Source organism: Tetrao urogallus, assembly GCF_951394365.1.
Source record: "Tetrao urogallus genome assembly, chromosome: 2".
NCBI classification, from domain to species: domain Eukaryota; kingdom Metazoa; phylum Chordata; class Aves; order Galliformes; family Phasianidae; genus Tetrao; species Tetrao urogallus.
The window spans coordinates 85894068-85912177 of record NC_136814.1 but is presented as its reverse complement, the minus strand read 5'-3'; the positions used below and the strand labels follow the sequence as shown (position 1 = coordinate 85912177).

Genomic DNA, 18110 nt, shown 5'->3' with positions numbered 1-18110 from the left:
TAAATGAGCACAATTATTTTCACCTCAGTTGTACTAGCTTTTTGATACTTGTCAGTCGCTTGACAAAAAAGTCGGTAGGTCTAAGCTTTCCACAGAGTACGTAACTAAAAACATTTTTCCAGTCGATATGATAGTTTGAAATTCTCTGAAATTTTGTGAGCTGTGAATGCTTAAGGAAGTGAACAAATAAAATAAAACTAACACATACTAGTTGCAACCTGTCACACCATAAGGAACTAAATCACCACTAAAGCATGAAATGAAGCAAAATATGAATTCAAACAATTTCTGAAATGAGAAATGATTGGATTATATTCCTGTCAAATTATCACACAATCCTTCAAGCTTTTTCTGTAGAGGAAGCCCCACTGATGATTCTGTATCCATTTCTACATCTACAAACAAATAATTCAATTTATTAACATCTTAATATATTAAATGTTAATGTGTATTAATATAGTACATACATAACTTGAAGGAAATACATTTTTTTCATTTTTTTTCCCACTCAAAACACTGCCCTCACCATCCAACTTGCAATATTATTTTTTTTAAATAAGTATTTTTTGTTAAACAAGATCAGTAATGCATTTTAAATGCTGTCTTTTTCATATTTTACAGGATGATATCCATGTCATAACCAAAGAACCAAAATAACTTTGTTTGACAAGTCTAGAGTTTTCCCAGGGTAAGGTAGCTGCTTGAACAAAAAAGAAACGTTGTGCTGCTGAGCTAAAAATAAATCACAACCCAATTTTGTATGGGATTATAACAAATGACTCTGGAAAGTAAGCGTGATTCTTAACTACTGCTACAATTACAGCTGATCTAATGCCAAATTAGTTATTCACAAAACAATTTTCTGCCAAACCAAAAGTTAACACAAAAAACCATACAGCAATAATTCACAGACTCTAAAACCTACTTTTTGTCTTTCTTGTGCTTGGCTTAATTCTTCACCCTGTGGTATTTGAGTTTCATACGACAGTAACTCCACTTCCACTTTGTCAAGCCATTTGCAGAGCTCTTCATGGGTTGAGTGCAGCTGACCTGCAAGCTGTAGGGCCTGCTCTAAGGTCTTGGACACATCAGAACTCAATTTTGTAATGTCTTTGTATCTCACTTTAATGCCTTCCAGTTTATCTTGAATTATTATAACTTCATCACCTAAAATACCAGAAGAACATTATTTCTTGTGAACATAATTCCTTAAAAATTAAAAAAAAAATCCTAAGCATTGGCCCCTACCTAACACAGCAATCTCAGTATTTAATTTAGAAAATGATCCAAACAGGAGACGGAGCAAATCCTCACCTCCTGTAAATTATTCTACCCTCACTAAGTCTACAAAGCTATGAAGTTTACCTCAGTTTACAATCTGATCTTCTGCCTTTTTTATTGTTTTACTAAACTATCAGAAAGTGAAGACTTTGACTCAACATTTAATGCAAATGCAAAAATCCATCCTTAAATTCACAATAGTTCTTAAAAGGTTATAAAAAAATTACAGAAGTTACTGAAATATAAGAAAAAAAGTCAAGAATACTAACTAGATTTTCCATTACACTGATATTTTACACTATTCCTTGAACCGAACACTCTCTTTACAATCCATTAAAAACAAAAGGCTAAAATAAAAGCAACCTCCTGAAATTTATATTCAGATCTCATTATAGATTATGCATAATGTTTAAATTTGGAACGAGAAAGATTCCCCGTCTTCAACCACATGTATGTCTTAAGGAGCTCAAGAACTTTAGAAGCGCTGGAAAATCTGGACAGGTGTTGATCTACAGAGCAGACAGATGGCGTACAACTGGAATGCAACTTTTCCCACAGTATTGGCTCCAATGGACAAAGCTTTCCTCTTGCAGTAAAAGGTAGCCTAATATCTTGTTCTTCTGTGAATGTCTCCAGGGAACTGACTGTGTCCACAGCCAAACAGCCCTCCAACCAGAGTAATGTCCATAACTTGAAACTAGGAATGGAATGCAGGTTCACTAAATTTTCCATTAAGAATAATAGTAAAACAAGGGCCAAATTCCCTACAAGCATAAACTAACTTTTGCTCAATAATGTTAACAATACATTTGGCTCCAAAACATAACCCACTCTGATCTCATACCTTTGTTAAAATAGATAACTACAAGTGCTTTAACAAACAAGCATATTGGTTGTTACTAGTATCTACATATTCTACTTAAAACTTCTCATAAGCACTTATCGTTACAAGAAAAAAAAAAAGCCTGGCAAATTGTACTTTTCTAAAAGCTCTCACCTGTTGTTTGTTTGAGAAGCTCTAAACCATTTTGTATAGCCAAATCAACATTTTGTTTTCTGAGAAGAATCTCCTCCTGAAGCTCCTAAGAGAAAATGCCACTTATGTAAGCACAAACATAATAAACAACGCTATTTTTATTTGGATTAAGCATATTTCCATTTAAAACAAAATAGATTAATGAAAAATAAATGAAATATGGATTATAAATCATATAAAAGTAAATAATAAATGAACAGAAATCAAAATACCAGTAGTTCAGAGTGCTGTTTCTCAAGCAATTCTGTGTTGCAATCTTGGACTGACAACTTGCTCAGTTTATCATGGACTTCATTCAGCCAGTTCATCAACTCAACTTCGTCCTCCCCAAAAATCTGAGCATTGCAGTATGCTTGCTGTAGAAGTTCAGACCTGCTGTTGCTCTTCTCTTGAATCTCAATGTATCGGGCCTGAGAAGAATCTAGCTTTTCCTGCACCATATCTTTATCTTCCCTGGAGCTCATAGTCTTTAGAGACTGACCAGTGCTAATGGCCTGAAGCAAACTCTTATTGTGAGCTAGGACATCATCTTCTAGGGCCTATATATTTTTTTAAATAATGAAAAACAATGGAAAAGAAAATCAGAAAAACATAAAAGAAATATAAGTGGAACTAAATAAAAACTGAATTAAAAAGAACGTACTGCCAACACAAATGAATAAAACTCAAATTACAGGAAAAAAAAAGTGTAGTAAAACACAAGTACACCACAAGAGCTTTCCCAATTATGCTTACTTCACAGATGAGTTTAAACAGAATGGCATGAGCAAATGTGTTGCTCATATCTTACTTTATGCTGAGAAATCTGCTGTTGCAGTTTGGAAGCCTGTGTTCCAATGGGTTCAGCATTTGCAAGTCTCTTCTCTGTGGCCGACAGCCACTCCACCAATGGCTCCAGAGCTTCATGAAACTGCTGTGCTACCACTGAGATGCCTTCCAACTGACGGTTCCTATAAACATCCCAAGAGAAAGAGCCTACTGTAGGGCATCTGCTTTAGCAGTGGTGTTGGACTGGATGATCTCTTGAGGTCCCTTCCAACCCCTGCAATTCTGTGATTCTGTGATTACACCTTTTAAAGTTAGGCAAAGACTCTACTGAACCAGAACATATGATCACACTTCCTCAGCACTGTACATTATCTGCTAACATTTGTTCAATGATGTGAACAGAACTACGTGGCTTTACTTCACTCTAATTTGAAACTAATGAGACAGTGGTAATAAAGCACTAAGACTTGACCTCCAAAATAAAAAAAAAGAAGTATCTAAAACCTTTCCGTTTCAGATTATTACATTTCAGAGAAAGTTCCTGATTACAGGAAGCCTTCTCTACAGCCACTGCTGAGAAAATTTCCCTCAAGAAGACTTTTAAGAGATATTTTTCCCCACATAAAAAACGTCACAGTATTGTCTTTCAGCAGGGGATCTTATTACAGGTAAAAGCTATGCTTATACATGCTTCCCTAGGCTTACAAACAAGGGAGAACCTACAGACCTGTCACAGTCAGCTATATAATGCTCACAGAAATACTCTACTTAGTTTTCAGAATTGTGGTCTGATCTTCAGATCTTCTCATTTCCAGAGACTGGCAAAGGAAAATGGAGACAAGCCTGCAACTAATAGATAGCTTGGGAAAAGCTGCAATTTGATTTTTAATTAAGTATCACCAGATTGGGAAAAGAATATTAAATTAAACATGACATTAACATTTATTCCACCAATGACTCAGATTCCTCCAATAAATTAAAAAAAAAAAAAAAAGATAATAGAAAAAAAAAAGGAAAAAAAAGGAAATAATTATCTATTAGTGGTTTACTCTACCAATTGAATAATTGAATAATTGTATCTTCAGTATGAAATAGCAAGAGATTCAGAGTAAAGGAACTATAGAGGCTAGCAGAAGGACTAGAAGACAACACAGCTGAATTTAATGTTACTCTAATTGCTCAAATCCCAATCCATCCATTTGCTCTTCACAGTAAAGTTTTACTGCTCACTTAAAACAATTTTCCTAAACTTTCCAAATCCTTTCTCATTCTCAATTACATATCTTTTTTCAGGTCACTTATGCATACTCTTCTCTCCCTACTACGAGGCTGTCCTTCTTAAAATTCCTACCCAGAAAATACATTCAGCAAAGTCCTTTAAACACTGATGTCTTCAGATGCTTTACAGTTCATGACTTGCCATATATTTTATACACAGACAACTCAAAAATATCTAAGTGTGTTTATATGTAGATATTGTGTCTTGTTGAATTGGAACTTGAACTGGATTGCAAGCTCTAGTAAAGTGTTTTCTGCACTGCTAGAATACAGGTACATACTTCAGTGGTCCTTTTTTCTCCGGAATTAATGCAGCTTAGCAACTTGAGTAAGAACATCAACAACTGGCAGCACCAAGGTTACTACCCTGTAGAAACTAATTATATGGATAACATTGAACAGCAAAAGGAGAAATGCCACCTCTTTGTAGCAGCATGTCAGGATTCTGAAGTTCCAATGAAACATTGTTATTATTTAAGTCTCAAATCCATACTTGATTCTATGCAAAACAGGAGATGTGGTTTTTAAATCAAGAAACTAGTGAACCAACAAAGATAAACTGTATAATACAAAATACACATATGCAGTTAATTCTAGCCGATTGTTATATCCCAGGCTATGATTCTGTTACAAGCTTTCGCTCTTTTCAAGTCCCTACTTCCCACTTTTTTCTTCAGAGGACCTATTATATCAACTTCAAGATACAGCAATGTAATGTACTAACAAGGATGATATTACTTAAAATATTTACGTTAGGGAGTTCCACATACTGCTTTTGACCATCCATCACGTGCTATATCTGTATTATTCAAAGCTATGAAAGAATTTGAAATACCTTGTTTCAGCTTTACTGAGCAATGCATCCCATCGACTATCCAGCAAACTCAACTGCTTCAAGATTTTCACTTTATCAGCAGGTTCTGCTGACTCTGCAATTTTCTCCCCTTCACGCTTGATTACCTCAACAGTAGGCTTGCGGTCATCCAACAGCCTCTGGAGAAGCTAGAGAAAGCAATGAGATATGGAGTTATTAAGGAACACTGTAACATTACAAGTGTAAAAACAGATGGAGCTAGACTTCTTGAAAAACTCTTAAAGAGAAAAAAAAAAGCAATGCTTATATTGTGATGTTGTGACTAATGCTAATGCTAATCAAATATAGGCACTCCTCCTCCCTGGCCCCACATACATGCTCATTTTAATTTCTCAATAGCAGCAGAGCTTCTCCAAGTCCAAAAGACCTCTTAGGTTTCCTTGGGGTGAAAACATGAGGCAAACCCAAAGAGCAAATATACAGGATAACAAGTTATGCCTAATACCACTTAAGAAAACATGCAATTTAAAGTATTTGATGTATTTTGTAGGAGCATTCATGAGAAAGACACATGTCCTTCTAGATTTGGCAACACAAAGGCAATTGTGTAAACAGATACAAAAATCAATGATATAAACTACTCATTATTTCTTTGAGATACAGTGAAATCATTGATCTAGCTTAGTAAAATCATTTTCTTTTCCAATGGACATTAACATTTATTTCCAAGAGAATGTTAATAATTCTAATTAGAGCTCAGATTGCAGTGTCTCACTCTGTCCTGTGCTCCTAGAAGGTGGGCACTTTTCCCAGCTGGATAGACTCTGGAGTACCAAATGGGTGGCTGTCAAATATACCTCAGTATACTTGAAGAGATCTCTGCTTTGACAGACAGGAGGATTTCTTCTCATTTCTCCAGTGAGAAGAAAGAGACTGGACATATTTTACTTACTTTCTGCTCTTGTATTTGGGCCTTCACAACTTTGAATTCAGCAGATGGCGGCTTTTGATTAGCCACAAGTTCTTCTGTATCAATGAGCCAACTAAGCAGAGATTCAAGGGCATCCTGAAATCTCCCGCAGTGAAGGAGGGCTTCCTGCAGTTGTGCTGCACGTTGGGCCACCTGAAAGAAAGTAGAGCATCTGACTGTACATTTTTTTTCCTTTGCTTAACACTTGGCAATATCATTACCATGTACACTCACTTTCATAGGTTTTTGTAACAGCACTATTGCACAATTTACCATTAATCTCTGCAGTCATCCACCAAAAAGAGGTTGACTGAGTAAACGAGTCTGCTCTAGTAGTCCATTACAAGAGACACTCCTGTTTCATTTAGCTACAGTAACATGAATTACACTGACAGGATGTTTGTATTTCTTATGCTCTTCATTTTCCTTACAAGAAGACTGAGCCAGGAATCCTGAGAAGCAATTGAGGGGCAATAACGCCTTCAAAGGAAAAAAGACATAGGAAAGGATAGGACAAATAGGTGAATCACAAGTGTCAGTGGCTCTGCTGCATCATTCCTTTGGGAACACAGAGAGCAGCAGAAACTGAATGCTATTTGGACTTCCCATCCCTGCCATTTTCAACAGCAACTACTTCAGGAAGATAAGCCTTTAAAGCATAGGAAAAAAAAAATCTACAGCAGAGTTTTCCAAAGCAGTAGCACCTTCCAAACTTTCAGGCAACACTTAAGGTACTTACTATAAAGGAAATGTGCCACTAGCCACACTAAGCTGGGTTGAATCACTGTGTCCTGCACTGAGCATGTATAGCCAGTGTACACAAATATAACAGTGAAGAAATGTGAAAAAATACCAAAAAGGGAGTGATCCAAAGCAGCTGACTACAAATGACATTGCTACCTTTCCCATGTGAGTGTCATAACTCTTGCCTCTTCCACTGAGTTATCAAACTTCTCTGTTCTGCTGAAGCAGAAAGGAATACAGAGCCCTGGAGGAGTCTTTCCTCAATGAAAAGTCATGAGAGACCTACAGAAAGTTTGACAGAACTTTATAATGACAGCTAATATCTCCAGCAACTAGCGATATAAATCTTACCCTTAGAATTACTACTGAAGTTATTGTATAAAATAACATAACTGAATATTTAATTTCCTGTGTTTTGAAAGAAGTAAATAAGTAAGGAAAACATAGGACATGACAAAAGCAGAAGAGCATACAAAATAATAACCTTCTTATTAAGAGTTTTCCACCGGGTGTTAACATCTTCAAGGTCATGTTCAAGGCTTTCTGTGTTGGTGCTTTTAGCAGCACTTTGAATAAGGCCTTGACCCAACCAGTTCACCTCCTGTTGTTTAACCTGCAGGGGCTCAATTTCTTCTTTCTGGAATACCTGCAGTTGGAAAACCAGGACACACATGAAAAACAGAATTCACCTTGTGCATCACACTATGTAAAAATAATACATATGTATATATGTATGTGCTGAACTTCCTGACTGATAAAGAAAGAAAGAAAGGAAAACCATTCCTTACCAGAACCTTCCTTAAAACAAACAAACAAACAAACAAACGACATAAACGACTTCATCTAAACAAAATAAATGCAGTACACCACTGAGGTAGGATGACGTACATTTCCATGAGTAGCTCTAAACAGGAAGAAAGGAGAGAAAGAAAGGGAGGGAGAAGATCTTCACAACAAGGAAAAATATGAAGACCAGAGGAATGCATCTATCTGTTCAATTATCTGTCTATAAACTATACCACAAAAAAAAAAAAAAAAAAAAAAAAAAAGGCACAGAAGGACTGTAAATTATCCTTACATAAACAAGCAAACACCAAGACAGACAACTGGGCATTTTTTGCCAAGTTAGGAAAAAAGTAAAACTTTCAAGTTAAAGAAACAGAGAAGAAAAAATGGTTTTAAGGGAGGTTTTATGAGAATATAAGCATAATAAAATGAGGAAGCAGTACAGATGTTCCTGAAAAATCGTCACAGAGGACACCCATGAGAATGGTTTTAATTCAGAAACATTCTTGCAAATCACCAGGGCTTTGACAGTGCCCGAACAACAATTTGAACAGTTTTCTGTTTGCTTTATTTTACTTTTTCAGGTACTTGAGGCTTTTCAGAGCCAGATTATTACCATTAGCAACAGCAATGTAAATCACCACTTGTATTCAACTGAATGAGGCTGAAAGGAAACCAGTGTCAATGAGATCAGAAAATGGCCCAAAGCCCCTGAATTAATTACACAGGCCAGTGAAAAATAACCAATGAATAAACAATGCTAAAGAATGCTCAACTTTTGACCCTAAATCCTTCTATTTCTATAGCAGCATTCAGTAACAGTTTTGGTGTACATTTAGCGCATTCAAAGCAACCTTTCTCAGCATTCTGAAAAGGAATCACTTCAAACATACCAATGACTCCTCTTTTGCACGGAACACAGTATGGCAAGTGATTTCTTTGCAAGCAGCAGCCTTCAGGTGGCTGAGCACACTTCCAGGAGCTTGACAAGTCAATCTAGAAGCTAGGGCAAAGCTACACCAAGCAAGGGGGGGAGAAGAAAGGGGGTGTAAAATCAACTAAGCATCCATAAGAATTTTGTTATTATGGACAAAAAAGAAAAAGTCCTGAAAACTCTAGGACTGTGGTTACATGAAAACTTACAGCATGCAACCAGCTGGCTGCTCCCAGAAAAGGGAAAACGTTCCTATTTTTCTTTACTGTAGGGAGAAGGCAGAATAATCTTTTTATACTGAACCAACAACAAATTCTTTTATGTCCCATAAAGCCTCATCTTTGGAAAGCCATGTCCTGCCACAAAGGACTGATCTCCATAACCTGCCCCTTAAAAAGACAAGCGTTCTTTGCAAAGAGAAGCTTAAAATAAATTACAATTACTGCTGAGGCCAAAGTTTACCCAAACAACTTAGCAACAAAGCTTGAAGTATCTCAGATTTCAACCAGAGAGGGAAAAAAGAAATTACAGACGTGATAAACACCCTTCCCTTATTACAAAGCTCCTACCTTACCCACCACTCTGAGAGCACTGTAAGACCCAGTGCCTCTAAAACACTGCCATGCAGTCAGATCTACTTTCAGGCACGCAAATGCAAAGGAAGGCTTTCAGAACATGCAGTGAGCCTTTAATCTACGTGCCTTGGAAACCACAACAATCTGATACTGTTGCTTATACCTTTATGAGTAAGGCAGTTCAGCCCTGAATAAATGGGCTGTAGCTGCCCTTGAATGGCATTGCCTTTAACCACAATCTGTGTAAGAACTGAACAACTGAACAACGAACATCAGTGCACAGTGAGGCTCTCCAAATTAAGAGTAACAGACACCATCTGGACAATAAACAACCATGCACTGAACAGCTGGAAATAATCACCCCTGTCAGAAATTGCCCCTCGTTCATTTTCCAAACTGACCACCACACCTATTTGGGACATCTCGTGTGTGCTGCACGAGTGTCTCTGACCACTACATCTGCTGAATTAATAAAAGACAAAGCGTTTCCAACAAGAGTCAAGTGTAAGAGAAGACTATAAGCAAGTTTGTTTAAGGTTACATTACAACTATTTCACAAATGGATTTTTTTTAATTACCTTATTAGACAATAGGCCATTGCAGACTGTATCTAAGGTTTCTTGTATGCCTGTAGTCCAGATATTGCTTTCACTTCTCTCTGGGATAGCTTTTGGACAGTTTACAGTGCAATCTAATTCAAGCTGCTGAACAGAAAATGTCATTTCATTTGAGCCTGCATCTGTTATACTCGAATCCCCTGGATCAGATAAAATCTCGTATTTTGCTAAATCCAAGTGACTATTATTTACAGCAACGTTCATACAATAACCATCTAACTGAGGAGGAGTACCATCCACATCATTCCCCTCCACTGCTGTGACTTGCGTTTGAATTTTTCCACGTATGTCATAGCCATTTTCCACTCCATTTTCACTCAGGGAAATGCTTCCTCCATCACCTTGAAGAGGATGGCCATGTGTCAGAGTTTCCTTTCTGAAACTTTCTAAGTAAGTGTATTTTCCACCCATCTCTTCCTGGTCACTCTCACATTTCTGTGAATTGCTTTGTTTGACTTTTCCAGAGGGCACAATGTCACATGAAGTCAGCCTGCAGCTCTCTCTGACAAAAACACTGCTGCTTGCAAGCACTGGGGCTTGCTGCTCTCTGCAAAGAGCTGGAAAGAATGGGCTGAGCTGACCTACTGCCTGGATGTCTTCTGCAGAAGATAAAGTCTGTGCCTGCATTCGCTCCCCTGCTAAGAGCGTATCTTGTTTTTCTTCCCTTTCTGTTGGAGGGCTGCACAAACCAGAATCATCTTCTTCTGAGGTCAGAGAATTCGTACCCCACTTGCATTTGCCTGATTTAGCTGTATCTGACAGGTCACCGGTTTCACTGAATGAGCACTCACTTTTATTTGTGTAATCTGAAAAGTTGGGCGGGACAAACATTCTCCATGACCGCCTGTGCTCCTTTTTCTCTGTGTGAGACTTCGTTTTGGGCAATCCCCCCGTTCGAATGACATCGCCGTTCAGCTTGAGAGCGTCAAAGATCATTTTCTCATCTAACTTCTTGGCCTCACGGCTTCGGAGCTCAAAAGCACTGGAGGATGTCAGGGCACCATTGGAGCACAGAGTGCCGATATCCAGTGTTCGGTGACTGTAGGGTAAGGTCCGGTCCGTGAAGTGTCTGGAGGAGAGGCTGCCCTTCGATCCTGAATCGATTTGCTCATTGAGCCGCACAGTGTCATAGATGGACCTCTGGGGGACATAACAGTCCTCAATGTTCAGGTCTTCATCCTCTTCTCCTTTGCCCACACACGGAGGATTCTGACGTAAACAGTCCGGCCTGCTAAGTGGCTTCCCCATTTTGCAAGGATTCACACAAGATGCTACGATCCTTCTGCTTTCAGAAAGGAGGGAAACATTTAGAAAACACTGTCTGTCTAAAAAACTACAGTAAACTTGCCCTCAGCACAGGATGCATAGATATAAAACATACATGATAATTTATGAGGTGGTTAAGGTTGTCATCAGTGCACTGGTTTAAATGCAGTTTTTACCTGGATGTGTTACTGGTAGTTTGTTGTTTTTTTTTTCTTTTTCCCTTGAAAACATAAAGTGCTTGAGTGAGAAAGGAACAGAAACCTTCCAATATCACAGGGAAACCGAGTATAGCAAAAACCAGCAGTGGCTTAAATGTTTAAAACCCTCCATGGAAGGCCGCTCTTATTTCTTCAGGTCAGAATGCGTATCTTAAATCTGCAGATTAAGCCTTCCAATTGAGCGAGCATTACCGAAGGCAGCACATTATCTCTTGGAGGTGACTGATTAGCTGTAATCCATTTAGCTGGGTCCAAGAATTCCATCTCCTTTATAAATAAAGCATCGTACCAGAGCTCGGGAAGGCAGACCCCCGGTGCCTGCGCACGGCTCAGACCAAGGCACTGACAAAATCTTGGGGGAGAAACAAGTTAAATCCAAAGCACGAAGAATAAAACAGCCCTTCGCTTCTTTGGCAGTAGCTATCAACAACCTCGACCCGAGCGGCAGCTTACTCCCTCCTCGTCCCAAGCTCTTCACGAGTTCCATAGGTAAACATAGTTTCCTAGGATCCCAGCCGACTCAGCCGTTATTTCCCCCGCGTCAGGTTCCAGGCGCGTCAGGTTCCAGGCGGCCGGCCCGGCGCTTTCCTCGCTCCGTTCTGGACAGCCGCACTCCCGTTTAAGGCAGCCGCGGCGAAACACAACCGCGGCGTCCCCCGCGAAGGCACGGCGGCTTCGGCTCGGCGCGGGCTGGGCCGGTCCCGGCTGCAGACGGCGGCTGGCACGGCGCTCCCCGCTCCTCCCCGGCCGAACGAGAAGGCGAGGAAAAAGCGATCCGGCCGCGCACGCCGGCGGGTAGCATCCAGCCAAGTCGATAAGCTCGCTCGGCTTCCCGCGAGCTGACGGGCGTCCTCCCAGCGCCGAGCTGGAAGGAACGCCCTTTCTCATTCTTCAGGCAACATCTGCTACCGCCACCCACCCCGCCCGGCCTCCGCGCACCGCTCGGCCGCGGCGGGAGGAGGTGCCCGGCCCCTGCTGCTCGCTGCCCCCCGCAGGGCGGCCTCGGCGCTGCGGCCGGGCCGGGACAAGGCAGGGCGGGGGCGCGGGCAGCGGAGGGGCCCGGCGAAGTGCAACCAACGCCGCTCGAACCGGCTCGTTTTCCGTTTTGGGGAGCCAACGTGCTCAGCTTGAGACCCAAGGATCATTTGTTGACGGTACACTAGAAGCAATCTGTTCAGCGACATAAATTAACCCGTAATGAACGGAGACCTCCGCCGCCTGAGTGAGCGGAGCTGTCAGCACAGCGACAACGCAGCCCCCGGTGTAAGGACAGCATATGGCACTCAGTGTCATAACTTAGCCAGGGCATTAACTACAGAGAGCTGAAGCTCACCCAGTTCGGCAGTGAGCAGGAGAGGCTTCGTGCAGGAAATACGAAAGCACCACACTGTTTGTTTGCTCTCTGCTTTGATACAGTCAGCTAACGTATTAAAATATTTAAGTCACGTGAGGCAAATTCTCCCTTCTCACGTATTCTGCCTGCTCCTTCGAGCAGCCAAAACATTGTAAATTATGCCAAACAGAAACTCAGCTCTGGCTTCTCAAGCTAAAAACACGTTCTACACCAGTCAAAGGAGGGGTAAAGCATTTTTGAGATCCTGCCATCTGTGCTTATTCCCAGCCATACCAGTCACAAGCAGGTCCTCACTGAATGCAGAGGGTGCTCTGTCATGTTATTGGGTCAGCATGTGACTGCAACAGGTCCATATCTGTTACACTACAAAATGATTTTATTCACATTTTAAAAGGTATTTTACCATTTTTTAAACATATTCTCTGAAGGCTTTCACATGCAGCAGTCACTTTCAAAAGCAATAGTTCACAAAAGCTCTTTAAGTACGCTTTCTAACATTGTCCCTAACCGTAGTAAAACCTGTAGAAAATTGGTACCTATCAGGGTGTTTTTGGGAAGTGCAATACTTTCCATTTCTTATTTGAGTATATAGAGAAACCTCTGATTATTTTCTCAACATTATCTCCACTCAAAGTGAAAACTGGAGGACAGACACTCTACACAACCAACATAAACCAATTGAACTCTTAGTTCAAGCTAATTGGTAGGAATACTCAGGCTAGCTAAAAAATCCTATAAAGTCTAGTTAGAAGACAACAACTTTTAACAACCTCTTTTATTTTGAAAATAGAAGCCCAAATCGAATGAACTACATACTGATGAAATCTCTAACAGTTCTATGTAGCTTTTGATAAGAAGAACTTCTACAGTATTAAAAATAATTGAACAAAGGTTACAAGAAAGAAAGCAATTCAGTTTCTGGGGTTTTTCTCTTTCCCAGAGAACCTAGCTGCAAATACTGCTCCATGTGCAAACATCCTGGCACTACGTGGCTACACAAACAGAGGGCTCTGTTTTTTCTGTAGAATTATCTGTATTTCACTTTTCAAGTAAGGAGACAGAATCAGTGTAATCAAACACATCTCATCTACTGAAATTTTCCTTCATACCAATATATGCATTCCATAAAGTCTTTGGGGAGGAGAATGTCTAACAAAGCTGAATTAATTTGTAATTAATTTTGTGTGTTTTACATTAATTGAGACAAATTCTTCATGTGATTATACTCTTCCTGGTGTACTTTGTGAAGTAACAGTCAAATGAAGCCTATTTGCAAATGAACTCCACTGGAGATTTTTCTTGACAGAAAGCAAGTTTTATATCTGCATTGTAAATAAATACATTCTAACACTGGCAGTAAGTACCTTCAATTTAATACTTTATCCTGACTGGCAAAAGTGCATCACAAAGAAGTAATATAAATAAAACAAGTATGTATGCGTATATATACATAATATACTACTCAAAGTCTATATATACAACATACAAGTATGTATGCATATACATACATAATATACAACTCAAAGTCTGTTTATTTTTTTTTAAATAACTGTGCATTTTCATGTCATGCCAAGAAAGCTCTACTCTTCCACGTAAAAACTGGTCCAACCACAAAAACCACCTCTGGCCCATAGCACAAGATTCTTCCCGAAAGAGAATGAAGATACCAGTGAATAAATCTATCTACAAAGAACATTTTGCTTTACTCCTGAGGAACAGAAGTTGATTGCGCTTGACAGCAGAAGCTAAGGACATAAGGGGTTAGACTGTGGTTTTGTGGCCAAAGCCACATTTTCAGGTTGTGTGTGTGTGTTTGTGTGCACGCACAAACCTGCGAGCAAAGCACCATGAGTGGAGCAGGACTGCTGGGAGCCAGTCTCCCCACAGTGTGCTGCCTCAGGTAAAACTGCTCTCTGGAAGGAGCTGGAGTATGAAGAGGTACACCTACTGTAATTTTGCCACCATGCGCACCAGCAGAACTCACACAGAGTACCAGGAGAGCAACTTTGGACCCTACCCTCCTCCTTGCTGCCTTTACATATCAAATTTTCTTATTCTGTTCTCCCTGCTTACCTACTTCCGTTCTTCCAATGCTCCTCACTCTGCTTTTTATTACTGCAGTTGCTGTTCACTTCTTTGAATATCCCCTTCACCTTTTCATCACGTTTCACCTCCTGGTTAATGGCACTGTGCTTTCAATCATAAGCAATTCCATGACCTCAAACAGTTGTTTAATGCAAAGCACATTTCTAAGTTTACAAATACCTAAAATAAATGCGATCACAGAGCACACTTCTGCATATAAGCATGCAGGTTTTCTTGTCTTTTTTATCTTCAAGCTCTTTGGTTATGGAGATACTATGTTCCTACATAGACCAGCCAAGGATCTCATTCCTGATGTTTGCAATTGCTGGACATCTTATTCACCAGCCAGCAAAAGACAGCACTGACACCATGCATAGGAAACAGCACTAGCTATGTTGTTTTCCCATTTCTAAGGTGCTCTGTTATTTACAAAGACATTTGTTTCCCTTTTATATAAAGGTAGACTTGTTGTGACAGATTGACATACAATTTTAATCCTAACAATCTCATGGAATCTCCTTGTAATGTAACCATTTGTTCCAGATTTTTGTCTCTATTTATACACTCTAAAACATCACTCTCACTGATAGTAACTTTCAGCCGAAACGGCGCTGAAGTTTCAATGTTCGGTTTTCCTCTCCGACGCGGGTTAGTCTAAACAAGCAAAAAGCACCCTCTGTTGGGCCAAGCATGTCATTACTTCTTTTACACGGTTGTCTTTCTGATCTTTCTGATTTGATAAACCATGTTATGGAAGCTTGTTTTATGATTAACTGCAAACTAATTTCCAAGCCACAAAAACATCTGAATTGATATTAGATTGGAATGAATCCAAAGCAGCACATAATATGGAGAGCTACTGTGCAGCCATTAGGAGGTCTTTTTCAAACACTGCTTACTCCTGTGTAATTTATAAATCTTTTCAGTGAGCACTGGAAATTCATTTTTGTAGCTAAAATATGCCAAGATCTGTGCTTCATTTCAGCACCAAAGCATAATAACAATTTACACCCAGTATCGCTGCAAGGCACCTTGTTCAAAATAGATAAAAGGCATATGGTTAGAACAGAAACAAGACTTCTCCAGGATCATAGAATCATAGAATCATAGAATCACTAAGGTTGGAAAAGACCTAAAAGATCACCCAGTCCAACCGTTCACCTATTCCCAATAGCTCCCACTAAACCATGTCCCTCAACGCAACATCCAGTCTTTCCTTGAACACCCCCAGGGTCGGTGATTCCACCACCTCCCTGGGCAGTCCATTCCAGTGCCTGACCACCCTTTCTGAAAAGTAATACTTCCTCATGTCCAGCCTGAATTTCCCCTGGCGTAGCTTGAAACCATTCCCCCTGGTCCTATCACTAATGACACGAGAGAAGAGGCCGACCCCCAGCTCACTACAACCTCCCTTCAGGAAGTTATAGAGAGCAATAAGGTCTCCCCTGAGCCTCCTCTTCTCCAGGCTGAACATTCCCAGCTCCTTCAGCCTCTCCTCATATGGCCTGTGTTCCAGACCCCTCACCAGCTTCGTTGCCCTTCTTTGAACACGTTCCAGGGCCTCAATATCTTAACCATTTACACACTGATACTGAATAAAGTTGTGTTGTGGTAAAATGAGTGATAGCAGTAAGAAAGAAACGTTCCTACCTTGAATGTATTCAGCTGCTGATTAATAGTTTCTGTTTCCATTCCAACAGGACCTTGTGATTCTTCATGTTCTTCAGCTCTCCCAAGCAGACTGGAAAATTCTTTTAGCTTACTGTAAAACTCCTCGACACGGTTAATTGTACCTTCCACTTGATCTTCCCTGGCTTTTGCTCTGTCTAGTAGTTTGTTGCACTGTTTATTTAATGCTTCCAAGTCCCGTTTTATACCAACAAGATCAGGAGAAGCTTCAGCTTCTGTGGCTAGCATCATTTTACAGTTTTTATTAGCATTTTCATTATTCATTATAAGATCTTCCAACTTTTTCAGGAAGTGTTTTATATCCTCCCTCTGTGATTGCAGTACACCAAGATCTCTTCCCACCGGAGCCATGCTATCAAGTTCATCATCAAACTCTGCAAACTGAGAGAACATCTCTCTGATGCTGTTTTGGAAATGACCAATTCCTTGAAGTTTTGTTTCCAAGAATGAGCACCTATCTTCAACCTGCTGGTTCACTGCAGTGTATTCTTTCTCCAAAGATTCAGCTTGAAGCAAAAGGTCAGAAACACCTGCTGAATCAGAAGCTTCTACTACCAGGTCTTGGGCAAGCTTTCTTACTAAATCAACATGAGGCCTTAAAGCCTGTAAAGCCTTCTGCTGGGCCTGCATCATTGTCAGGTGTTTGTTACTGAAAGACTGAGGTCCAAGCGAATCGTGAGCTTCCAGGTGCTCTTTGGCACTTTGAAGCTGCTTTTCTGTTTCCCTGGATGATTCCTGAAACTCTTTTAGCCTTTGTGCCATATTTTCCAAGCACTCTCTCTTCTTATGTAATTGTTCTGTGACCATACTCACTTTCTCATTCAGCACCTTAGTTTCTTCTTTAATGATTTCTTTATCTGTTTGGCTTGCACTGAGCAAACTTTCAGCAGTATTATTTAGTAGCTCCACTATTCCATGGTGTTTATCCAGGTCCTTCTGCCAGGCCCTCACCTGAACAACAGAATTTTCTATTTCAACAGGGTTTATGCTGACTTTTAATGCAGACAGGTTGCTTTGGCATTTTTCTATCCACGGCTGCAAATTTTCTACGTGCTGCTTGTATGTGAGTGCTTTCTCCAGACAATCTGTTAATTTACCTTGCCTTTCTTTTATCTGCTTATCCATTTCATCCCAATTACTTCTGAGTGTGGCAATTTGAGCCTGTAAAGCTGCTTTATCAGCTCCTTGAGTCTTCTGTAATATACTTTCTCCTTCTGCAACAATTTTTTCATATGAACTAATCTCATTGGTCAGGGTCTTCATAAAATCTTTCTGTTCTTCAATTAGGGACTGCAAGGTCTCAAGTTTGGCTGATATAGGGCGAGCCTGCTTCAGCTCTTCTTTCTTTCCATCTAGCCAGGCCTGAAAGTCCTTAGATCTTTGCTGGAACTGATGAGAAGTGGTATATGCTGACTGAAGCTGCTGAACATGATTATCTACAGATAAGACAGCAGAGAGGCTTATTATCAGAAACAGCTAGTATTCAACAAAGAAATAATAATTAATACTGATTTTATTATGAATGTTCATTAGTGGAAGGCAGTCTCTCAGCATGTTAGTGTTTAACTTCAAAGCAATCAAGTTTCTTGCAAGGGATAGTCTTGTATCTGTGCTACAGTGTAGCAACAAAGGCATCTGGGCGTGAATCAAGTCAGGTGAGCTTAGCTAGATCATGTCTACCCAAGTCCTATTCAG

At 40.0% G+C, this 18110-nt stretch overlaps 1 protein-coding gene across 6 annotated transcripts in view; it reads right to left on the bottom strand.

The window, feature by feature from the left end:
• Positions 1 to 18110, bottom strand: part of DST (dystonin) — a gene marked incomplete at both ends in the record, with an annotated part of 293792 nt that overhangs the window by 57403 nt on the left and 218279 nt on the right. For 5 of the 6 annotated variants that reach the window (XM_079550071.1, XM_079550072.1, XM_079550074.1 and 2 more), the window contains 8 exons: positions 926 to 1167; positions 2279 to 2363; positions 2530 to 2856; positions 3108 to 3267; positions 5199 to 5365; positions 6130 to 6300; positions 7376 to 7537; positions 16377 to 17851. In XM_079550071.1, the coding sequence (XP_079406197.1) occupies positions 926 to 1167; positions 2279 to 2363; positions 2530 to 2856; positions 3108 to 3267; positions 5199 to 5365; positions 6130 to 6300; positions 7376 to 7537; positions 16377 to 17851 (2789 nt within the window). The remainder of the gene's footprint in view (positions 1 to 925; positions 1168 to 2278; positions 2364 to 2529; positions 2857 to 3107; positions 3268 to 5198; positions 5366 to 6129; positions 6301 to 7375; positions 7538 to 16376; positions 17852 to 18110) is intronic. The other variant, XM_079550075.1, reaches the window with a different exon arrangement.